We start from the raw sequence: 23648 nt of genomic DNA, 5'->3' as shown, positions 1-23648 counted from the left end.
TGCTAATTCACCTCATTTGCATAGTTTTCACTTGCAAATGGGGTAATTAGCATACAGGAGCTGTGTCCATGCAGGAATAGTGTAGGAGCGCTCGTGCATATTCCAGGAGCTCGTTCCCGGATTACTCGTCGGCCATATTGCGTGTAGCAGTTCTTGCATTATTCCTGCACACCGTGCAGAGCTTGCTGAATCCTGGGGATTGTTTTATATCAATGAAAGGATAATTGTGAGAAGTAATTTGCTGTTTAGATACAGCCTCTAAAATAGTATATTATTCCACAGCATATGCAAATCAGTGCATTAAAAAGAATAACATTTAAAATTATAAAGGTGTTTAATGGCCATCATGTGACAGAGATAAGTCACATAACCTTTTATTTAACAACAGCACAAGGATGCCATGCACAACATATTGAAGATTAATATATGTGTTTATTACATTGTATGACTGTAGTGTCTTTAGCATTATTATCAAGAATATCATCATATCCTAGGCCCATGTACTCTGTGCAGCCCTGGTTGTAAAACATATGTTAAGCAGTGTTTATTTTTACTGTTCTTCATTTACAAAAGCTTCATTATTTTTATTTGCAGCTTGGAGTATGAACATTGGGATTATGCCAAATGATCTTTCAGTGACATTTACATCACAAGTGAAAGCAACATTTTCAGTTTTCCTCTGCAACGAATCAGCTCTGTCTGTCTGTCATTTAGTAGGTGAAGAGATGGCCATACCTGACAAGGTAAGAATGTTTGTAACACGTAAAAGCAAATTAAAGGAGGATAACAGGAAGGTAAAAAAATGCAATAATAATCACGTCAGAAAAGGAGCAACAGGTACAAATTATTAAAAGGAAGTCGGGATAAAAGTTCATAAAAGTGCAAAGCTGATGATGCAGTAGAGTAGAACTGCAGTGCCTAGATAATGCTTCTATTTTGTTACAGGAAATGAGCCATTGAAGAGATATAAGATGCCATTGTGTGTGTTACTCTTTGGCGACATGATTTGGGCAACAGGGTTAACTGTTTCTTCTGTACTGTTACCCACAGAGCTGCATTATTATAGCGGTAATACATACCTCAGTTGAGGGTCATGCTTTCAATCACTTGTAATTGATGGTTTTGGTCACAAAGGCATTTGCAATATGCGTTTTGTTTGTATTCTAAAGTATGTATTTATTTATTTAGTTTTAATTTATTTATTTTACATTTGTTAACCGGGAAAGTCCACTGAACACAAGTCCTTTTTCAGTGGAGGCCCGAGGAGAAAAGCTCCAGAAATAACAACAATAAAGAACAAATATGGTATAGATATACAAAATAATTATGACATGTACAAAACACAATATACAAAATAATTATGACGTGCAGAAAGAATACACCATCTGTAAGTAGATGCAAATAAACAATATTGGTACATACAGATATATAAGAACATTTAAAAAAGATTAGTATGGATATGTAGGCATCCAATGTCTTAGACCTATTTACAAAAACATGTGAGCTATTAACCATCATATACTGGGTAGAGGATGGTGAAAATGAAGTTAGGGACTATCCTGGACCTGTACAGGAGCAGCGCCAAGTAGATGTAAAGTGTGTTCTTAGTGATTTGTTTAAACAGTAATAATGAAGAGATGGAAGTGTGGGGGTAAAGGGTTCCATATTTTAGACACAGAATTAGAGAAGACAGATTCCTCTGTTGTGTTGTTGGGTTTAGTTACTTCAAGAAGGAATTTATTGTTAGAGCGGAGACTCCTGTTACTAGAGTATGGATGAAGTATGTTTTGCAGTGAGGGGGGTTTCTCAGGATGATACAGAATTTTATGAGCTAGTATAAATTGATTGTACTGCAAGAGTTGGGGAAATTCTAGCCAGTTAAGGTGCTTTTAAGCTGTGCAGTGGTGTCTTCTATAGGGTCTATATTATAATATCGAAGTTGCAAAACTTCGAATTTTATAATATTGAACCAACTACATCGAAGGATGAAAATAGCGAAGCCCCGGAACATCAAATTCTTACCTAGGGCAAGACTTTGGTGGGCTGTTCTGTGGCTTCGCTATTTCCTCCACTGTGGTGTGATAGTTACGGACCTTAGGGTTAGGGTGCGGGTTAAGGTTAGTGGATAGATAGGAATGTATGTACGGTTTAGTGTAGGGTTAATAGTAGGGTTTTGTTAAGTGTATATGTGTGTATTTATTAGTTTGTTTGTGTATAGTTTTGTAGGGTAAGTGTGCGATAGTTACGGACCTTAGGGTTAGGGTGCAGGTTAAGGTTAGTGGATAGATAGGAATGTATGTATGGTTTAGTGTAGGGTTAGAAGTAGGGTTTATTGGTTGTGTTGTGTGTATGTTTCTCAGAACAGAGATTTTTTCCCCCTGGGAAAAAATTTGCTATTCTGAGTGTTTGATGTTATCATATTTCGAAATTCCAAGTTCGAGCTTATGGTGTTCGATATTTTGGAATTTCTAAAATATGATATAGACCCCTTTTATATGGGTGTCAGAAGCAAATCTGGCTATATTGTTGTAGCAGGATTCTAGTTTTGCTAAATCAGTCTTTTTGAGATCGGTAAAGATAGGGGAGGTGTATAGGGGTTCCTATTAAATGATCGAAGACGCATTCTTTTGACTGCATCTTGATCGAACTTGAAAGCATGAAAAGGCAAAATAGTGAAACAGCATATAAGCGAATTCTTTCCCTGGGAAAGAAATCACTTGGCTGCTTCCATTGCTTTGCCATTTTCATGACTGTAGTGCAATCTCAGTGTTGGTATATTTAAGTAGGGGGGTGTGGGGCACAGCCCTCCACATGGGGTGATAATGTTTTCAATTTTTTTTTTTTTTTTTGTGTGGGACAGCATTTTTTTCCCTTGGAAAAAATCACTGTTCTAAGTGTTCCAAATTGTAAGCTTTCATTCGATAAATCACTGTTCACTTTTTTAAGCATTCGATGATTTAACATAGACCCAGTGTATAGTATGGTGGAGATGAGATGGGTGCATGATATAGTAGCTTTTGAATGTTTGGTGAGAAACTGTCTATTCCTATAGAGGGTACCTAATTTCTTATGTACTTTCTTAATAGTGTGGGCTATGTGAGTGTCAGATTTCAAATTATTGGCAGTCTCAACACTGAGAAGTTTTGTTTGTGCTATGGGAGAAATAATAGTTTTATTACTGGACATGATATTAAAGGTGGGGTATAAGGAGGTGGATCTAGTAGGTTTGAAGAGAAGCAGTTTTGTTTTACTAGGGTTCAAAATAAGTTGGATGTTGGATAGAAATGTTTCAACTGCTAGGAAGGAAAGATGAGTTAGTGATTGGAGTTCATGTAAAGAAGATGCTGCACAAATTAGTGTGGAATTATCTGCATATTGTATGACAGATGCATGAGGAATGGAAGTGTGGAGGTTGTTAGTATATAGAGAGATGAGTAATGGGCCTAGAATGGCGCCCTGTGACTCGAAGCAGTGGAGAGAGTTTGTGTTGCCACAATACTGCTTGTTGGTGGCTGGCTAGATAACTTTAGAACCAAGCTAAGGAGGATTCACTAAGGCCTATATCAGAAAGAGTTTTAATAAGTGTACTATATCTAACCATGTCAAAGGCTTTTGACAGGTTGAAGAAGGTAGCAGATACAAATTTGCTTTTGTTTCTGTGGTTGTTTACTGTACTGGTGAAGGACATAAGAGCTGAGGTGGTACTGTGAAAGGGACAAAAGCCACTTTGTGCGACTGATAGGAGTTTGTGGGTACAAGTAGTCCATAATTTGAGTATGTATACATCCCTTCAGGATTTTGGCTATAGCGGGTAGGATAGCTATTGGACGGTAGTTAGTGTAACACTTGGTGTGAGCTTGTGTGTGTATGTTTGTGTTTCGGAATTGTATTCGTGCATTGTTCAGTGGTTTTCTATCAAAAAGTAAATGGTGTTCTGTGAATTGTTTACGTATATATTCATTATTTTAGGTGATTTCTTAATGTTTTATTTTGTTGTGTTGACTAATGCTTTTCTGTGGGTTAAAAGATAAGGAGTATAAGAACTCCATGTTATTTGATTTTAGAGTTCTGTTTGTTGAATGTCATCCTAAGAACTCCATGTTGTTTGATTTTAGAGTTCTGTTTGTTGAACGTCATGCTAAGAACTTCATGTTATTTGATTTTAGAGTTCTGTTTGTTGAATGTCATGCTAAGAACTCCATGTTATTTGATTTTAGAGTTCTGTTTGTTGAATGTCATGCTAAGAACTCCATGTTGTTTGATTTTAGAGTTCTGTTTGTTGAATGTCATGCTAAGAACTTCATGTTATTTGATTTTAGAGTTCTGTTTGTTGAATGTCATGCTAAAAACTTCATGTTATTTGATTTTAGAGTTCTGTTTGTTGAATGTCATGCTAAGAACTCCATGTTGTTTGATTTTAGAGTTCTGTTTGTTGAATGTCATGCTAAAAACTTCATGTTATTTGATTTTAGAGTTCTGTTCGTTGAATGTCATGCTAAGAACTTCATGTTATTTGATTTTAAAGTTCTGTTTGTTGAATGTCATGCTAAGAACTCCATGTTATTTGATTTTAGAGTTCTGTTCATTGAATGTCATGCTAAGAACTTCATGTTGTTTGATTTTAGAGTTCTGTTCGTTGAATGTCATGCTAAGAACTTCATGTTGTTTGATTTTAGAGTTCTGTTTGTTGAATGTCATGCTAAGAACTTCACGTTATTTGATTTTAGAGTTCTGTTCATTGAATGTCATTGCCATTATGCTGTTATTTTTTAGTTCTTTTTTCTGTACATTTGTATACAGTTGGCGTGGTAGCAGCTTCTTTTCTTGTCCTTAATATGTGGCTTTTGTTGCTTAGTAGATGAATGTGTGTAACAGGAAGTTGTATTTTTCTTTTAATTTAATGTGAATTTTAATTATATGTTTTGCATTTTGGTAGTGGCATTATTTTTGTAATCACTGTCATTTCACCAGGAAGAAAGCATAGACATTTCACTTTTTTCCTGTTTGTTCATGCAGAAAAATTAAATTGCTCTTTAACAGTATGTTTACTTACTTTATGAAGACGTTTGTATTTCCTTCATTTTTTATTAAAATGTTTTATTTTTTTAAATTATTGCAATGTATATTATAGGTTCATAGGTAGGTACTAGGCTATTGGCCCTTGGGCCTATATAAGCCTAGCCAAAAAGGTACCCTGGCTTTCACCACCCAAGAAAATTATTTTCCTGTGCCCCTGTTGAGCAAAGCCACAGAAGTGATCCCCAGAGTGAATTTCCTATTTCCCATCCAATCATCAAGATTTTTCTTGAAGAGTGCTAATGAGGAGCTCTGTTTGATATAGATAGGTAGTCTGTTCCAGAGTATGGGAAGTCTCTGGGACAGGAATCTATCCCTCTAGCATGTTCTGTTTATTGTGGTGTCAAGGTTTAGGTCCCTACAGCATGTAGCTCGGAGGGATTGGGATTTCTTTAAGTGGAGCATGTCCAACAGCTCTGGGTTTGATATAGCTTTGTATGTTAGGCAGAGATCGCCTCTGAGTAGGCGATATGCGATGGAGTAAAGCTGGAGTTTTTTGAGACGGTCTGTGTAGGGCATCTGTTTGAGGCCAGTAATCCTCTCTGTGAGGTATTTCTGTGGCCTTTCCAGTTGTTGTAGATGTCTTGTGAGGTTCATACCAAAAAGGGCATTGTACTCTATAATGGGTCTAATGAGTGACGAGTAGAGGGGAACAATGACCTCTTTTTTCCTGGATGAGAAACCTTTTGTGATGAGGTGTGCCACGTAGAAGGATTTCCTGACCACTGTGGCGATTTGAGTATGAAAGGAGAGACTACTGTCCACCTGTGTCCCAAGGTCTCTTATCACACTTTCGGTGTTAAGTAGACTACCACCTATGTGGTAGTTCATGGGTACAGAGTTTTTACCAAAGGGGATGACAGTGCACTTTTTGGCATTGAACTTCAGGCCATGGCTTTGACACCAGGCATCTGTCTCAGTGAGGCCCTTTTGTAGGATGTCCACATCGTTAGGAGTTTCGATTATGGCTCCCAGTTGTTTGAGTGAATGCTTGGTCGTGTTTATTGTAATATCTTTAAAAACATATCATTGCATTATGTGCTTCACTAGACTATTTTCTTCCTGAACTGGTGTTATGTTTAACATTAAATGCTGTTTAGTGTGAGAAGAAACACAGCTGTTTCTTTTCCTTGTTAGGGGCTATGCAAGGTGAATTGCAATTTTCTCTAACAAAAAAAAAAAAAAAAGATATGGCTGAACTATGTGACATGCATTAACATTCTTATAATTTGCCTTTTCTTTTTAGACATGTGGCTAGTTTTTTTTTTTTTCATTTTATAATTTGCACCATTGTACAATGTAAAATATCTGTTTTCAGTTATGATTATCTCCAATATGTTTGTCCTGCTAATATGTTGAGTCATGGCTGGGAAGTGTCACTGAATCAGCATAGTTAGTGAGCAAATGAAAGTAAATAAATACATAAACACATAAATAAATAAATGCATAACTGGGATGAGCTGCAGGAAATCTGGAATCTAATAAGTAACAGTACTTTTATGAATTTATTTATTGAAGTGTTATCTTGGAGACAGGCTGATCCTATCAGAATAATTTTTTTGTCATGCATCCACACAGTCTAACAAAACCACATGAAGTCAAAGAGTTAAAATATGCATGCATACGTAAAATAAGTGAGATGCAGTCCACATATATAACCATAATAGCAACATAAAATTGATTACATTGTAAGAAAATAGGATCATAGGATCACAGGACATTACTAAGCTATTGACCCGGAGGTCATTTCAAGCCTAGTCGTTTCATACCAATGTAATACCCTACATACTCTAGTCAATAACCAGGATTATATTTATTAATGACTGCCCATGTCCAGCAGGGTTGTGGGCACTATCCCCGGTAAGAATTTATGGTGGCCCATCCACTCGTTCAGGTTCCTTTTGAATAGTGTCATAGATGTGCTCTGCTTCCTATTCCAAAGATGCAGCAGTCGTTGAGAGACAAATCTGTCCCTCCAGCACATCCTGTTCAAGTCGCAGGTCATATTTAGGTCCCTGGAGCAGGTGGCTCTAATCCCATTTGAATTACGAAAGTACAGCAAATTCATTAGGTTTGGGTCGGAGATTGCTGTGTAAGCCAGGCATAAGCCTCACCTAAGAAGTCTATATGATACTGAGTATAGTGAGAGGGACTTTAGTGGGTCTGTGTAAGGCAAGTGCTTAAGTTTCTTGATTTTCTTAATTAAAAATCTCTGAGGTTTCTCCAATTGCTGCAGGTGCTTTGCAAAGTACATGCCAAAAGGGGCATTATACTCAATTATGGGCCTGATTAGTGATGAGTATAGAGAGGTTATAACCTTTGCTCTACTGGTGATGTATTTTCTAATCAAGTGTGCTACATAGAAAGCCTTCCTTACTGCAGTAGACACATGGCGGTCAAAGTAGGTCACATTCTACTTGTGATCACAGATCTTTTAGCACTTCATAAGTACATAGTGTATTGTTGTTAATTTAATAGTGTAAAGGGACATTGTTTTTACCAAAGAGAATGATGATGCATTTCTTTCCATTCAGTTTGAGATCGTGACTAAGACACCAGTCATTGGTCTGCATAAGACCCTCCTGAAGTACACTGACATCATTTGGGGATTCAATAATTGTACCCAGTTTGCAGTCATCTGTAAATTTGGTCAGCCACAGCCTTTAATTTTGACCTGAACGTCTGAGGAATATATACCAAACAGTAGGGGACCCAGGACTGACTCTTGAGGCACCCCACTGGTAACAGGTCCGCTAGTTGCCGGTCGATGTGGAGTCACCCACTTTGATAGACTGTTACCGATTTGTGAGCCAGTCGGCAACCCATCTTACAACAAAGGGGTTTATATTCAGTTTGCTAAGTATATCTGGTAATGCCTGAGTGTGGGATTGTGTCAAAGGCCTTTCTAACATTGAGGTATGCTGTGTGCACAGATTTGCCCTCATCAATGACCCTGGTCACATTTTTGAAGAAATCCACAAGGTTTCACAGGCAAGATCTGCCCTTGATGAAGCCAAATTGGGTCAGATCCAGAGTTTGGAGGTCACCTATGTATTTATGAGGTCCATGATGATATGTTCTATGGCTTTACAGATGAGGCTGGTCAGACTTATAGGTCTACAATTCTCTTGGTCTGTTGCTAAGCCTACCTTTGGGGAGGGGGATAACTGTTGCTGTTCTCCATTCTGCAGGAACAAAGCCAGTGGTTAGGCTGTGATTGAATAGGGTACTTAATGGTAATGCTAGTTCATGTTTTAGTTTGTTTAGATGACAGCCTGAGATGCCTGTCTTGTCCCATAGATGCTGTGTTTTCAGCCTTAGACAAAGCTTTAATGACCTGCTCTTTGGATATGTAGTGAGGGGGGAGTTGGGGACAAGGTTTGTGATAAGTTTGGAGGGGATAATGGAGTGAAAGTTTCACCATATCTGTCCACTAACAGGTTTTCTATCTCTGCGGGATCAGTGTGTGTGATACTGTTAGCCACTAGTTCGGCGCATGCTTAAGTCCTACCCTTTAAGCTACATATATAGCTGTAAAAGGTCTTTCGATTATCTTTGGCTGTGATCGCTAACTTTTTCTCAGTGTTACCCTTAGAGGGTTTGACATGTCTTATTTGCCTTTTGAGGCTGAGGAGGGTGCTTTTCCATTGTTGTGACCTTGCTTCAGTTTTCCTAGACAACAACTTTGTGAATTTGTTGTAAAGTTTGTTAATGCTGGATGTCCACTAGGGTGGCTTTTTTTTATTTGGGGCTCTAGCTTTGAGTCTCTCTATAGTACAGCTGAGCCTATACACTTATACAAGTGACTCTACAGGGCTTTAGTGTAAGCTTTGATGTAGTTACCACTTCCAGCTGGGTGTGGGGTTTGGAATGCATTTTTACTTTCCCCTAGGAAGGTATGGTTTGCTTTGGTGACATTTTTTAGTCTGACTGGTGTTAGTACCAGTTCGAAGCTGACTGATTTGTGGTCAGATTTAACTAATGAGTGTCAGACAGTTGCAGTGGTGCATCTGTTTGTCATGTTAGTGAGGACCAGATCTAGTATGTTTGTTCCTCTTGTTAGGGTTTGAACAATTTGTTCCAGGACATTTCTGTTAACAAAGTCAAGGAACTTCTGTGCTAGTGAGTTATAGGGCTAGAGTAGGTTTCCCAGTTGATGGTGGGATAATTGAAATCCTCCATGGCCAGAGTGTTTGTCAATATTTGGATTGACTCCAGTTTGATCAAGTAGGCATGTGCACATCATGATCCATGGAGGGACATCTATAACTAGCTGTGACTTGAATGGGGGTCTTCCCCACAGTAATCTGAACATGCAGTAACTCTATGAAGTTATCCATTCTAACTAGTCAGGAGGTGATTTCTAATATAGATAGAAACACCATCTCCTTTGGTTCTCACACATTCATTTTGCAGTCTGAAGATGTGGAAGGCATTGTAGACTTGCAAGGCCAGGGTACTCTCTGAGGCCTTGAACCAGGTTTCTGTGACTCACAGACATCTTCAACCTCCAGTGGTGCAAGTGCTTTCAGGGTGTACAGTTTATGGTTTAAGCTCCAAGCATTTAGCAGCATAACCCTTATTTTGTTATGGTTGGCAATTTTCACATTGGCAATTTAGTTTTTGAGACTTTGCCTAAAAAAGTACTATGGGGAGGCAAGAGCCTTTGCCAGCAGCAAAAAAATATTGTGGTGCCAGGTGCAAACTGTCTCCGAGAAAGCAGCAAGATTTGTCGACCATGTCATCCCAGGCTGACAGAAACTGGATCCCCTTTGAATGACACCAAAAACTAAGCCAATTGTATATTTTTTTTGTTTATACTGTGGCATCATTCTAGGTAAGGGTAATATGCTGCTCAAGGCTAGACATACCTGCCTGGGACACATACCTGGAGAGCTCACTCATGTCTCTCTTCTTATAGTCCAGTGAGGTACGTCTCAGGTCATTCATTTCAACATGAACTATGACAGAATCATAATGGTACTTGTTGCTGAGAGACCTGAGTGCATGTGTGATCTGATGAATCCTGGCACTGAACAGACAGATGACCATGACTTTCTCCTCTTCTAACCTGGTGAGTGGGACATCTGTTTGTCTCACTGTGGAGTCTCTAATGGCAAGAAAATTTGGTCTTTGAGTGTTACACCTTAAGGGCTTGGTAGGTGAGAATCAGGTGTTGCTGTGTGACTTGGGCGCTGTGGGAACTGTGTTAGTTATATCAGTCTTTTGTTTTGGAGGTCTCTGGTGTTTCTGTAAGTTTTTTTGAGAGAACCTCCACATATGTTGATTTATGTGTTGGATGCATACTATGGCATGAGTAGTGGTGAGTGAGTTGACACCATCTTTCATGTTACTATTTTGAGTGCAAGAGAGCAGATATTCAAGATTCTTGATGTCGATATTTCTTTCACACTCTGTACTAGAGTGAGTTATTAGTAGAGGGCTGTCAGTGTACATGAGGCAGTAGCTACATTCACTCAGGAGACCCACATCAACAAGGCTGGCAGGAGAAACAAGGGTATTCCAACAGTCCATAATGCTTGGTTTCAAGAACTATTATCACAGAAGAGGTGCTTTCAGGACTGATTTAGTAGGTGCTCTGTAGATGAGTATTTCTGATGGGGATTTTGGCTGGTGGATTAATGGGTCACAGCTCACTAGCAATACTTCTAAGACCAGAGATGTACTAAAGATGAGGACTACACTAATGTACTACAGCTATGTCTAAGGGAAAATTTATCAAAATTATCTGTCTGGCTAGAGCTCACAATTCTGCAGCAATGCAAAGTGCTGCACGATGTGCAAACAAGCAGAAACCCACTCAAATGTGGGGCTTGAATACCAGAAGCTAAAATCTTTAAAACAATGTTTTAATAAAACTCAAAAGAACCAATGAGGGTGCTTACTTCAAGCCCTAGACCAATCACCCTTCATCAGACAGTTTCCAATCAGCACACTTCTCTCACAAGGGAGCAGAAGGGCACCTTCCAATCAAAGATGGCTTGGAATATGTACTCAGAATACTACAGTCACTACAAACAGACCCAGATGCAGCAAACCTGCATATGGACTATGCTGCAGCTAGCTACTAGCTACACTAATTTAGGTGGGAAACACTAAAAGAATGTTTTAAACAGCAGAAAAACAGCAGTAAGACACTAAAAATGTTTTAAACAGCAGAAAATTGGCAAAGAGAGACTAAAGAATGCTTTAAACAGCAAACAAATCAGTTATTTAAAAGATTGCTTGGTGGGAAAACAAAACAAACAGAACAGATGCTTTTCAAACAGTGAAAAGTAGCAATAATTACTTTCAAACTGAAAATAGCAAAAAAAACTTTGCAACAAAATATGATTTAACAGGCACAGTAAGGTAGACAAATGCAGTACAAATAGTGCAGTTTAGTTTGCAGTATTTAAATACAGTATTAAATAAGCAGAACACAATAAAACATGCAGTGAATAGTATAATCAAGCAAAAAAGGAACTTATGGCTTTTGGGAAGCTCAGAAGCCTGTAGTCATCTGGTATCTCAGGTCAGAGTTGTGGCTATTAGCCCACAGCGGTTCAGCTCTGTTCAAACAATCAGAAACTGGCTCAAACACAGGGCTTAAATACCAGAAGCTAAAAACTTAAAAAAAAAAAACTTTTAAAAAATTCAAAAAAACAATGAGGGTGCTTACTTCAAGCCCTAGACCAACCACCCTTCACCAGCAGGTTCCAATCAGAACACTTCGCTCAATGGTGCAGAAGGCCCCCTTTCAATCAAAGATGGCTTGGAAAATGCACTCGGAATACTACAGTCACTACAAATAGACCCAGATGCAACAAACCTGTGTCTGGACCATGCCACAGCTAATAGCTACATTAATTTAATTGGGAAACACTAAAAATGTTTTAAACAGCAGAAAAACAGCAGAAAGACACTAAAATGCTTTAAATGGCAGAAAAACAGCAAGGAGATACTAAAGAATGCTTTAAACAGAAAACAAATCAGTTATTTAAAACACTGAGTCATGGGGAAACAGAACAGATGTTTTGCAAGCAGTGAAAAGTTGCAACAATTATTTTGCAACAGCGAAAATAACAATAAGATACAATTTAACAGGCCCAGTACGGCAGACAAATGCAGTACAAACAGTGCAGTTTAGTTTATAGCATTTAAATACAACATTAAATAAGCAGAACACAATATAGTAAATGCTTTGCAATAGTTTTGCAACAAGGTACAGCAAGAAAGAGAAAAAATACCTTGGTGCAGACATTCTCAAACAATAAACAAATAAATAAATAAAAATAAAGCACAACATTGATAAGAGCATGATATATGCGTACTACAGGAAAGCTTGAATGATCAGATCTCAAAATGAAATACAATAGGCATCACAATTAATCAGGGTGTTAGCTGATGCTGCCTTTAGGACCCAAAGAAGACAACATTTCAACAATATAGACAAATTTGACCATTTCTATGAAGTCTGTGTAAGGAGGGAGGTCATTCATCTTGGTTGAATTACAGAGGATCGCCATCAGTGGTTGTCTTTCAGCTTATCCCGGTTAGGGGTCGCCACAGCGGAACTCTGGTCTGCTAATGACTGGCAGTTGATTTTTACGTGCCGAGTTGCCAGCCCTGACACACAACCTTCAACGAAGGTACGCCCATTCATGCATATCTCCACACAGAAGACGCTCTAGCTGAGAATCGAACTGGACAGCGTCTTACTATGAGACAACAACGCTACCACAGCACCACCACCGCGGGTTTTCACAAAGGATCGGCATCAGTACCAGATGAAAATAAGAGGATTTTGCAGTTAGGGAAGCAAATTCATGAGCTTATACTATTTTAAGTTAATATGAGGGAGGGCAGAATGGGAAAGCATTTTCCCTTGAGATCAGTTTGTACATAGTTATTGCAGGAAGCTTCTTGTGCTTTGAGATGACCATAATGTGCAGATTTGTGTGAAAGTTGATTCCTTCTTGGTGTGGAGAGGTAGGCATCATCTTAGAGGTTTACATTTCTTAATTAACGTAAGTGGTTTGAGGAAGGCAGGCATCATTGTAGAGGGTTACATTTCTTAGTTAACTTCAGTGGTGTTGGGCAGGTAGGCATCATCTTAGAGGGTTACATTTCTTAGTTAACATCAGTGGTGTCAGGAAGGCAGCCATCATCTTAGAGGGATACATTTCTCAGTTAACATCAGTGGTGTGGGGGAGGCATTATCTTAGCGGGTTACATTTCTTAGTTAACATCAGTGATGTGTGAGGCAGGCAGGCATCATCTTAGAGGGTTACACTTCTTAGTTAACATCAGTGGTACGTGAAGCAGGCATCATCTCAGAGGGATACATTTCTTAGTTAACATAAGTGGTTTGAGGGAGGCAGCCATCATCTTAGAGGGTTACATTTCTTAGTTAAAATTACTGGTGTTGGGGAGGCAGGCATAATCTTAGAGGGTTACATTTCTTAGTTAATGTCAGTGCTATGTGTGAGGCAAGCTACATCTTATAGGATTACATTTCCTAGTTAACATCAGTGGTGTGTGGGAGACAGGCATCATCTTAGAGGGTTATATTTCTTAAGTGAGTCATAGATTCATAGATTCATAGATTAGTACTAGGCTAACTGCCCTTGCGAGCCATTTTAAGCCTAGCCAATTATCTCTTGTGAGACTCAAACCCTGCACCTTGTGTTTGTAAGGCAAACACCTTAACCATTAGGCCACCCTCCCAACCCCTCAGTGGTGTGTGAGGCAGGCATCATCTTAGAAGGTTACTGTGACATCATGCCAATATCTCACCAGATTGCCACCAATTAATGTGACATCTGGCCAATACCCCACCGGATTACAGCAATAGAATGTGACGTCCCCACTCTCCTGGGTCAGTAACTAAGGAGCTTCAATCCTCACTGCTAACTCCAATGTGAGACTGTCACTTAAACAGGAGTAATATTTCACAATTTTCCCCCAGAAACACAACAGGAACATGCTCTATAGCCTGGGCTGGACTGTATACTTCTGTCCACCCCTAATGTAACTCCTTATTACACACATCAGAGCAATGTGTCCCAGTTTAAGACCCCTGATACATTCACACTCAAAGTAAATTTTAATCTCACACATACAAACTCTTCTGGGAAAGTCTGACACAGATTTCCAGCTGTGTCCCTTCCCCAAAATAATAGGTAATGCTGTCACGAATCAGTGTGTCTTTGTGCCCTTCTAAAGGGGTGTACAATTATGAAAATTAAATATCAAAATAAATGATAGCTATGACCAGAAGCGGCCCAGCTTTCGAGGTTACCTGAGGGGTATCAAACAGGTATAAGCACTCTCTAATCTCTAAAGAACACACTGATTTCCAGCCACAATCTAAAGTAATGAAAACATTTAATAATAAGTAAAATGATTACAAGAATGTAAATTAATAACTTTCAATAAACACCGGAATTCAATCACCAGAAATGTAAAATTAAATTGTAGGATAGAAGTCCATCATTCTAGAAAACTCTGAGTAAATAAACTTTCCTAATCTAACTAGAGAATACTGTCCCTGGTCTAATCTAAAACTTAATAGCAAGGCAAAGGCATGCTTACAATTTTTAGTAAGTTCTCTTTGCTCCAGGTATCACTGCACAGCACTGTAACTGACTGCAACTCTTCACAAACAGCTGCTCTTCACAAAACTGCTGTTTTTCACAAACTGCTCTGTGCTTGACTAACTGCACAGCTTAACAGTCTCAACTGTCTTAATTTAAAAAATAACAGTGAGCTGTTTGAAAAGGGTTTTTTTCCTGCCAATCTGTTGCACAAATAATCAGCTACCAAGCAGGAACATTCTAATGACATCACTCACTGTTCAGCTGATTCTCCACAGTTTGTACTTAGAATCTCCCTCAAACATATGCAATTACATATGTATCAGAACACTGACAGATTCTTTAAACATTCTGTTTAAACAGGGAAATACTCAACATTTAAAAAAAAAAAACTTATTAACATTTTCACAATTAGACATGCTGGCATACAAAACAAGTTAAGCTGACAATATACACAAATCTCCTGCCAGACATGCTAACACAGATGACAGTGTTTTCAGTTTTTTCACAGTTACATTTCTTAGTTAACATCAGTGGTTTGTGAGGCAGGCATAATCTTAGAGACTTAAATTTCTTATTTAATATCAGTGGTGTGAAGGAGGCAGGCATCATCTTAGAGGGTTACATTTCTTAGTTAACATCAGTGGTGTGTGATCCAGGCATCATCTTAGAGGCTTACATTTCTTAGTTAGCATCAGTGGTGTGGGGGAGGCAGACATCATCTTAGAGGGTAAAATTTCTTAGTTAACATCAGTAGTGTGGGGGAAGCAGGCATCATCTTAGAGGGTTACATTTGTTAGTTAGCATCAGTGGTGTGAGGTAGGCATCATCTTAGAGGGTTGCATTTCTCAACATCAGTGGTATGGGTGAGGCAGGCTTCATCTTAGAGGGTTACATTACATTACACAAAAAGCAGAACTGAAGTGGAGCCCTTTGAGAAGTATCTGTTTGTCCATCCAGACTTGGTACCAAAATGTGTAAAAATCTAAAAACTGGATCTTAAACTAATTGAAGACCGAGAATATAACAAAATGTCACAGTCATATTCTGTGTGATGGGAAAGTACCCCTGTGATAAAACAAGTGTGAGCATCACAGGAAACAAACCTGTTTTGCTAGCTATTATTGTAGTGTTCAGCTGTCTGGACGATAGATAAAATGATACTGAATAAGAAGATAAAGTTATAATTAAATTATCTATTAAGTTAAATAAGAGTTTCATGCAGTGAGGCAAAGAATTGAGCATCTCACAGCTCACACTCACACTCAGGTGTAAGTACAAGTTCAGGTAAGCAGCTATTCTATCTTTGCTAAACAGATTGTTTGAGTTCAAGTGAAGTTAATACTGCAGCACTAGGGTGAGAGTGAGTGACGGTTGGGACTGCTGATTAGAGCAGTGAATGAGAAGAAGATTTAGCTTTAGGGAGTAAGACAAGGATTTTAGTATTAGGGATCAGGAGGGGATTTTAGGGAGGCAGACAGCAAAAAACAGGTGTTGAGGTTAGGGAACAGGAAAGGGGTTTTAAGGTTAGGGAGTGTGGAAGAAAGGTTAGAGTTAGGGAGTCACTGGGAGTTTAGGTTTAGGGCGGGAAACTGGACATTTTAGGTTTAGGGAGAGATTGGGGAATTTAGGCTTAGGGGAGAGTGGAATTTTAGGGTTACAGAACAAGGAATCGGATTTGAAATCAGGTGGTAATTTTAGTGTTAAAGTTATATATTTTAATAATGTCAGGTGTTAGTGAGCTAAATAATTTAGTAAGAGTGTCTCAGTGAGGGTTAGAGCACTTGCCTTTTTGAGAATCACTATTCAAACTCAGCCTCTCTACAGGCTATGTACCCAAAGAATGGTGTACAGCAACAGTCGTACCACTCCACAAAGGTGGTACCACAACTGACCCTGGGAACTATCGCCCTATAAGCTTGACTAGCTTGGTCTGCAAAACCATGGAATGCATTATCATGGAGCTCATTAACAGGGACAATGGGAACCTCCAGACACTGGACCCCACCCAGTTTGGCTTTGTTAAAGGCAGATCTTGCCTCCTGAACTTGGTCGATTTCTTCGAAACAGTCACCAAGGCCATAGATGAAGGGAAGGTGGTCCACACAGCATATCTGGACCTCGCTAAGGCGTTCGGAACCATCCCACACTCAGGAATCATAGACAAACTCACCAGCTTAAATATCAACCCCCATGTCACGAGATGGGTTGCCAATTGGCTCTCAGACAGAACCCACACAGTAAGAGTGGCAGGTGCCATGTCTGACTCTAAACCAGTCACAAGCAGAGTCCCACAGGGCTCAGTCCTGGGACCCCTCCTGTTCAGTATATATTTCTCCGAAGTACAGGCAAAAGCGGAGGGACTGTGGCTAACCAAGTTCGCAGATGACTGTAAATTGGGTGCAATAATTGACTCTCCAGCTGACACAGACATCCTGCAAAAGGGTCTCACAGAGACAAACACCTGGTGTCAAAGTCACGGCCTCAAGCTAAATGCCAAAAAATGTATAGTAATCCCATTTGGGAAAAACAAAGTACCTACAAACTACCACATAGATGGGAATCCACTAAGTACAGAAGAAGTAATTAGGGACCTGGGTACCCAAGTAGATAGCATGCTCTCCTTTGATAACCACATAGCCAAAACGGTCAGGAAATCCTTCTATGTGGCACACCTGATCACAAAGGGTTTCTCATCTAGATCCAAGGAGGTGATTGTGCCCCTCACTCATTAGGCCCATAATAGAGTACAATGCCCCATTTTGGATGTAACTCACTAGACACCTGCAACAACTAGAAAGACCACAGAAGTACCTCACTAAGAGGATTAAGGGCCTTAAACAATTACCCTATGAAGCACGACTAAAAAAGCTCCAGCTCTTCTCAGTCGCATACCGTCTGCTCAGAGGTGACCTGTGCCTGACCTATAGGGCCATGTCAAACCCTGAACTAATGGACATGATTCACCTAAAAAAAACGAGATCCCTCAGAACCACTCGTTCTAGTGACTTGAACCTATGTACAACAATAAACAGGACATGCTGGAGGGATAGATTCCTGTCCCAGTGACTCCCCTCACTCTGGAATAGAATCCCAATCCATATTCGACAGAGCTCCTCTCTGACCCTCTTCAAGAGAAATCTTGATGAGTGGATGGGTAATCGTAAGTTCTACCCTGTGATCACTTCAGGAGCCCTGTTGACAGAGGCCCAGGTTACTAATCTAATGGGGAGGTGAAAGCCATCACTCTCTGGCTAGGCTTATAAATGTCCATGGGCAGATAGCCTAGTACTTACCTATGAACCTATGAGAAAGTTGGAGTAAGCAGGTGTGTCATAAGCCAATATCATGCAAGCACTAATAGCAGACCCTTTAGACTGAGGTTCATCAAGTGTTAAGTTTGCTGAGTTTCAGAATTAAATGTCTTCATTTTTTAATTCCAGTTGTTTATTTCTTAGCTACTGCGTAAATCAGGTAACGTGATAGTTGTTCCTTAATGACAGCAGGACAGAGTCCTTTTCACAGCAGTAAGTTATTATTGATATGAACGTTTGTCCAGGTGTTAACATGTTCTTAAGAACTGAGAATATGTGGATGCTAAAGAAAGACCGCTGTGATACCCTTTGAATGTACGAAGGTTAAGCACATGCATGAAACTGATGTGACGTTAGTAATTATGTCAAGTTGGTAACTGCATTTACTAGATGTGAATAATTTTCAGAGCTAAATGATTTATATAAACCACTGGAAATATTCAGTAGATTTGTCACTGTCCATGGAATGGAAGAGGGACCGAATTACAGTGAATGTGGTGAAGGTGGTTCTGAAATTCTCACTGAAGCCATTTATTTTCTATTTCTATTATATTCCATATGCCATTTTTGGAAGTTGTTAGTTGCTCAAATAGGATAATTGTGAGCATTTCTGATTTGGCATAGGATACGTTTTCATCCATAGCTTGAGAAGTTGGTGGCATCAGCATATTTTAATAACTGAATCTGATATATATATATATATATATATATATATATATATATATATATATATATATGTGTGTGTGTATGTGTGTGCGTATGTGTGTGTGTGTGTGTGTGTGTGTGTGTGTGTGTGTGTATGTGTCTGTGTGTGCACTCAGGCCTATATGGGAGACACTGTAACCCAATGATAGGATGAACATGTGAGGCAAGGGGTGGATGAAATGTCAGAGAAGCATTATTCCAGGGCTCTGCAATGTAAAATATTGACTCAGAGGAATTATGTTCTAGATTATAGGTTCATAGGTAGGTACTAGGCTATCGGCCCTAGGGCCCATACAAGCCTAGCCAAAAAATGTACCCTGGCTTTCGCCACCCAAGAAAATTATTTTCCTGTGCCCCTGTCGAGCAGAGCCACAGAAGTGATCCCTGGGGTGAATTTACCATTTCCCATCCAATCATCAAGATTTTTCTTGAAGAGTGCTAATGAGGAGCTCTGTTTGACATAGATAGGTAGTCTGTTCCAGAGTATGGGAAGTCTCTGGGAGAGGAATCTATCCCTCTAGCATGTTCTGTTTATTGTGGTGATAAGGTTTAGGTCCCTAGAGCGTGTAGCTCAGAGGGATTGGGATTTCTTTAAGTGGAGCATGTCCAACTGCTCTGGGTTTGACATAGCTTTGTATGTTAGGCAGAGATCGTCCCTGAGTAGGCGATATGCGATGGAGTAAAGCTGTAGTTTTTTGAGACGGTCTGCATAGGGCATCTCTTTGAGGCCAGTAATCCTCTTTGTGAGGTATTTCTGTGGTCTTTCCAGTTGTTGTAGATGTCTTGTGAGGTACATACCAAAAGGGGCGTTGTACTCTACAATGGGTCTAATGAGTGATGAGTAGAGGGGAACAATGACCTCTTTTTTTCTGGATGGGAATCCTTTTGTGATGAGATGAGCCACATAGAAGGATTTCCTGACCACTGTGGCGATGGGTTTATCAAAGGAGAGCCTACTATCTACCTGTGTCCCAAGGTCTCTTATCACATTTTCGGCATTAAGTAGACTACCAGCTATGTGGTAGTTCATGGGTACAGAGTTTTTACCAAAGGGGATGACAATACACTTTTTGGCATTGAGCTTCAGGCCATGGCTTTGACACCAGGTATCTGTCTCAGTGAGGCCCTTTTGTAGTTTGTCCACATCGTTAGGAGTTTCGATTATGGCTCCTAGTTTGCAGTCATCTGCAAACTTTGTTGGCCAAAGACTTCTGTGCTGGCCTGCACTTCAGAGAAGGAAATACCAAACAGGAGAGGACCCAGGACTGAACCCTGTGGTACTCCACGTGTCACTGGTCTGATGCCGGATTTGGAATCCACTACTTTCACAGTGTGGGTTCTGTCCATGAGCCAGTTGGCAACCCATCTTGTGACATAGGGATTTATACCTAGTTTAGTGAGCTTATCTATAATTCCAGAGTGGGGGATGGTGTCAAAAGCCTTGGCAAGATCTGGATAAGCTGTGTGAACCATTTTACCCTCATCTATGGCTTTGGTGACTGCTTCAAAGAAGTCAATCAGGTTTAGGAGACATGATCTGCCTTTTACAAATCCACACTGGGTGGGGTCCAAAGTTTGGAGATTACCAATGTCTTTGTTTATGAATTCCACAATGATACGTTCCATGGCCTTGCAGACCAGGCTCATCAGGCTAATGGGGCGGTAGTTCCTGGGGTCCGTAGTGGCTCCCCCTTTGTGGAATGGGATAACCATCGAGGTGCGCCATTCAGTGGGTACAAAGCCTGAGGTGAGGCTATGATTGAACATGGTAATTAGGTAGGGTGCCAGTTCATTCTGTAGTTCGTGTAGAATGCAGCCTGGTATATTGTCAGGTCCCATGGATGCTGTGTTCTTGGCTTCGGAGAGTGTGTTTTTTACCTGTGCAGCCGTGATTATAGGAACTTTGCATTCTTCTGGTATAGAGATGGGCCCTCTAGGGGGTGAGAGGGGGGTAAAGTTAGCACTGAACTTATCTGCTAGGATGTTGGCAATACCAGTTTGTTCTGTATATTTAGTGCCATTGTGCTATAACTCAGAGCAGATCTGAGTGTTCCCATTTAGATTCTTAACATAGCTATAGAATGCTTTGTGGTTGTCTTTAGAGTCAGTGGCAATTTTGTTTTCGTAACTAGCTTTGGAGAATTTTATGAAGGATCTCAGCTTCTTACTGAGGTTGACCAGGGAGTTCCTCCAGTCATGGGATTTTACTCTTTTTTTGCAACAGTTTCTTTCTTCTGTTGTAGAGTTTGTTTATGGCAGAAGACCACCAGATTGGCTTCCTTTTTTTGGAGGATAACATCTTGGTTCTATTAGGGATAGCATGATACATGCACTTGTGTAAGTGCTTATAAAGTGCATTTGTGTAGGATTCAGCAGTCATACCTCTATTGTCCGTCTGCATGGGTGTCATGAAGTTTGCCACTTCTATCTTAAGAAGTGTGAAGTTGGCTTTGGAGAAGTTTTTTACGATGGTTTCCCCAACTGGGACTGGGGGTGGGATGTGGATGTCTAGGATGATTAGCTTGTGGTCGGATCTGACCAACGAGGAATTGACCTCTGGTGTGGAACACCAGTTTCCCATGTTGGTAATGACCAGGTCTAGGATATTGCTTCCCCTGGTGGGGGTTTGAATAAGTTGATCCAAGGCAATGGAATTTATGAATTCTAGAAAACGTTGAGCAAAAGAGTTGGTACATGAGTAGTTTTCCCAGTTAATGGTGGGGTAGTTGAAATCACCCATTATTAGGGTGTTGGGTTGTACCCTAATACTTTCCAGTGTATCAAGAAATGAGGAGTGTGAATCTTGGGGCATGTTGGGAGGTCTGTAGCAAGCTACAATTTGGTTTGCGGTCTTGCCCAGAGTTAGTTGCACTTGGATAATCTCGGATGCATTATGCTGTGCAACTACCCTGGCGGTGTGGATATCCTTAATGAATATGGACACGTCTCCACCTTTAGTGCTTTTTTCTGGGTTAGGTGGCCGAAAGGTGTGGTATGAATTGAAGCCTGGTAATGCAGGGGTGCTCTCTGGAGCTTTGAACCAGGTTTCTGTCACTGCACAGATGTCAATGTTCTCCATTTTAAGGAGTGCCTCGAGTGAGTGCATTTTGAGGTTTAGACTTCTAGCATTGAGTAGCACTACTCTCAGATTTTGCTTGCTTGTACCTGTTACAGTGATGAATTTGTCATTTGAACCTTGCCTAAAAAAGGCTTTATAGGGGTGGCAAGAGCCTTAGCCAGTATCCGGAATCCTAAGGGCGACAGGTACAGGCCATCTCTGGCAAAGCATGGTGGACTGTCGATCATGTCGTCCCAGGCAGACAAATACTGGATCCCCTTAGAATGACACCAGAAATTAGCTAATTGTTGAAGTCAATCATTTTGTCCTTGTACAGTGGTATCATTCTGGGTGATGGCAGGATGCTACTCAGGGTTAGGGTCATACCTGCCTGGGATACAAGATCGGGAGCTCCTCCATGTCTCTTTTCATGTAGTCCATAATATTTATTATGTTCTAGTTCTCTAAGGAACCCATGATTAGAGACAGCATATATTTTATTGGTTTGTCTATTTTTCTTCTCAGTTTATTTACTATTTGGTAATCAGGTAGTAGACTGACTTACAGGACCCGTTTCATCAACGGCTTAAGAGAATAATAAACACGTTTCCTGTTTACAGACAAGTAGATAGAAATATGTGTGAATACCATTAGAAGAATAGCCGAAATAGAAAGACACAATACAATATAATACAATACAATGCGGTACAGTGCACTGATAATTTTAAATGTAGACATGATCATAGTGTAATACCTGAAAAAAATCTCTATAAAACATCATGACATTAAACAGTCAAAAGTATAGGAAAGCATTTATTTTTCCTACTGCTATGTGATGTGAGGATGGACATGGGAATGCTGAGGGGGAAGGAGCCAATTTATTTATTTATTTATGTATTTATTTATTTATCTATTCATATATTATCCTGGTTAGCTCTACTGTCATAGTCCATTTACACAGAATGGATCCAGGGAGAAGAGTTTCTAAATCAGAAAAAAAATAAGAAAACACAGAAAATTTTCAAATAACATTATGGGTTTTGAAACAAAATAAGCAATTTTTCTTCAGTTAGTCAATCCCTAAGACAAGGTATAATTTGTGTAAAAATCACAACAAAAACATTTAAAAGGTAAATGCCAATGATGACATTTAAAACTGGTATAAAATAAAACACAAAATATAATCACTCAAGTTTAACATAGTATGATAGAAAAATCAAGTGCAAACAATCCCAAATAATATTAAAACAGACCCACTATATTGGCTTTACATATCAAACTTCAGAATACTTGAGCTTACCATTTTATAAACCAGGGTGAAAAGTATAAGGAAAGCATTATTTGCAAGAGCCCATACTGGGGAAGCGTCCCACATCACCCCTATTTTGTTATTCTTACGCCAGGGTCACTGCACATTGGAGAAGGAGCCAAGTTCCAACCCTTTTCCCTAGAATGTCAATGTTTCAAGCAGAGCTAAATCAACACCTACTGCCTCTATCTAGGAGGGATGCTGGTAAGACCCCCGGGGGGGTGACTTTATGGTTTCCTATCCAATCATCTAAATTATGCTTAAATAGGGGCAAAAAAGGGCTCTGCTTCACCTGAATTGAAAGTTTGATCCAGAGAAGAGGTAACCTTTGGGAAACAAATCTGTCTCACCAGCAAGTCCTGTTGATGCCGCACACTAGGCTAAGGTCCCTAGAGTGAGTGCATTGAGTACCATTTGAGTTATGGATGTGCAGCATTTCTATTAAAGCAGGATCTGAGATTGCTTTAAATGTAAGGCATAGCTCTCCTCTGAGTAGTCTATATGACACAGAGTATAGAGACAGTGATTTCAGTCTGTCAGCATATAACATGTGCTGAAGGCCTTGAATTTTCTTTGTAAGAAACCTT

General features: G+C 39.8%; 1 protein-coding gene across 1 annotated transcript in view; it reads left to right on the top strand.

The window, feature by feature from the left end:
• The window catches only part of IL17REL (interleukin 17 receptor E like), an 877228-nt gene that overhangs the window by 510780 nt on the left and 342800 nt on the right, over nt 1-23648 (top strand). Inside the window, exon 13 of the mRNA XM_044088776.1 lies at nt 595-743. Within this exon, the coding sequence (XP_043944711.1) occupies nt 595-743 (149 nt within the window). The remainder of the gene's footprint in view (nt 1-594; nt 744-23648) is intronic.

This window comes from Protopterus annectens, chromosome 11.part0 (genome assembly GCF_019279795.1).
Source record: "Protopterus annectens isolate FY-2018-M chromosome 11.part0, PAN1.0, whole genome shotgun sequence".
NCBI classification, from domain to species: domain Eukaryota; kingdom Metazoa; phylum Chordata; order Ceratodontiformes; family Protopteridae; genus Protopterus; species Protopterus annectens.
Note: the sequence above shows the minus strand (reverse complement) of the source record. Positions and strands in the feature narration are given on the sequence as shown.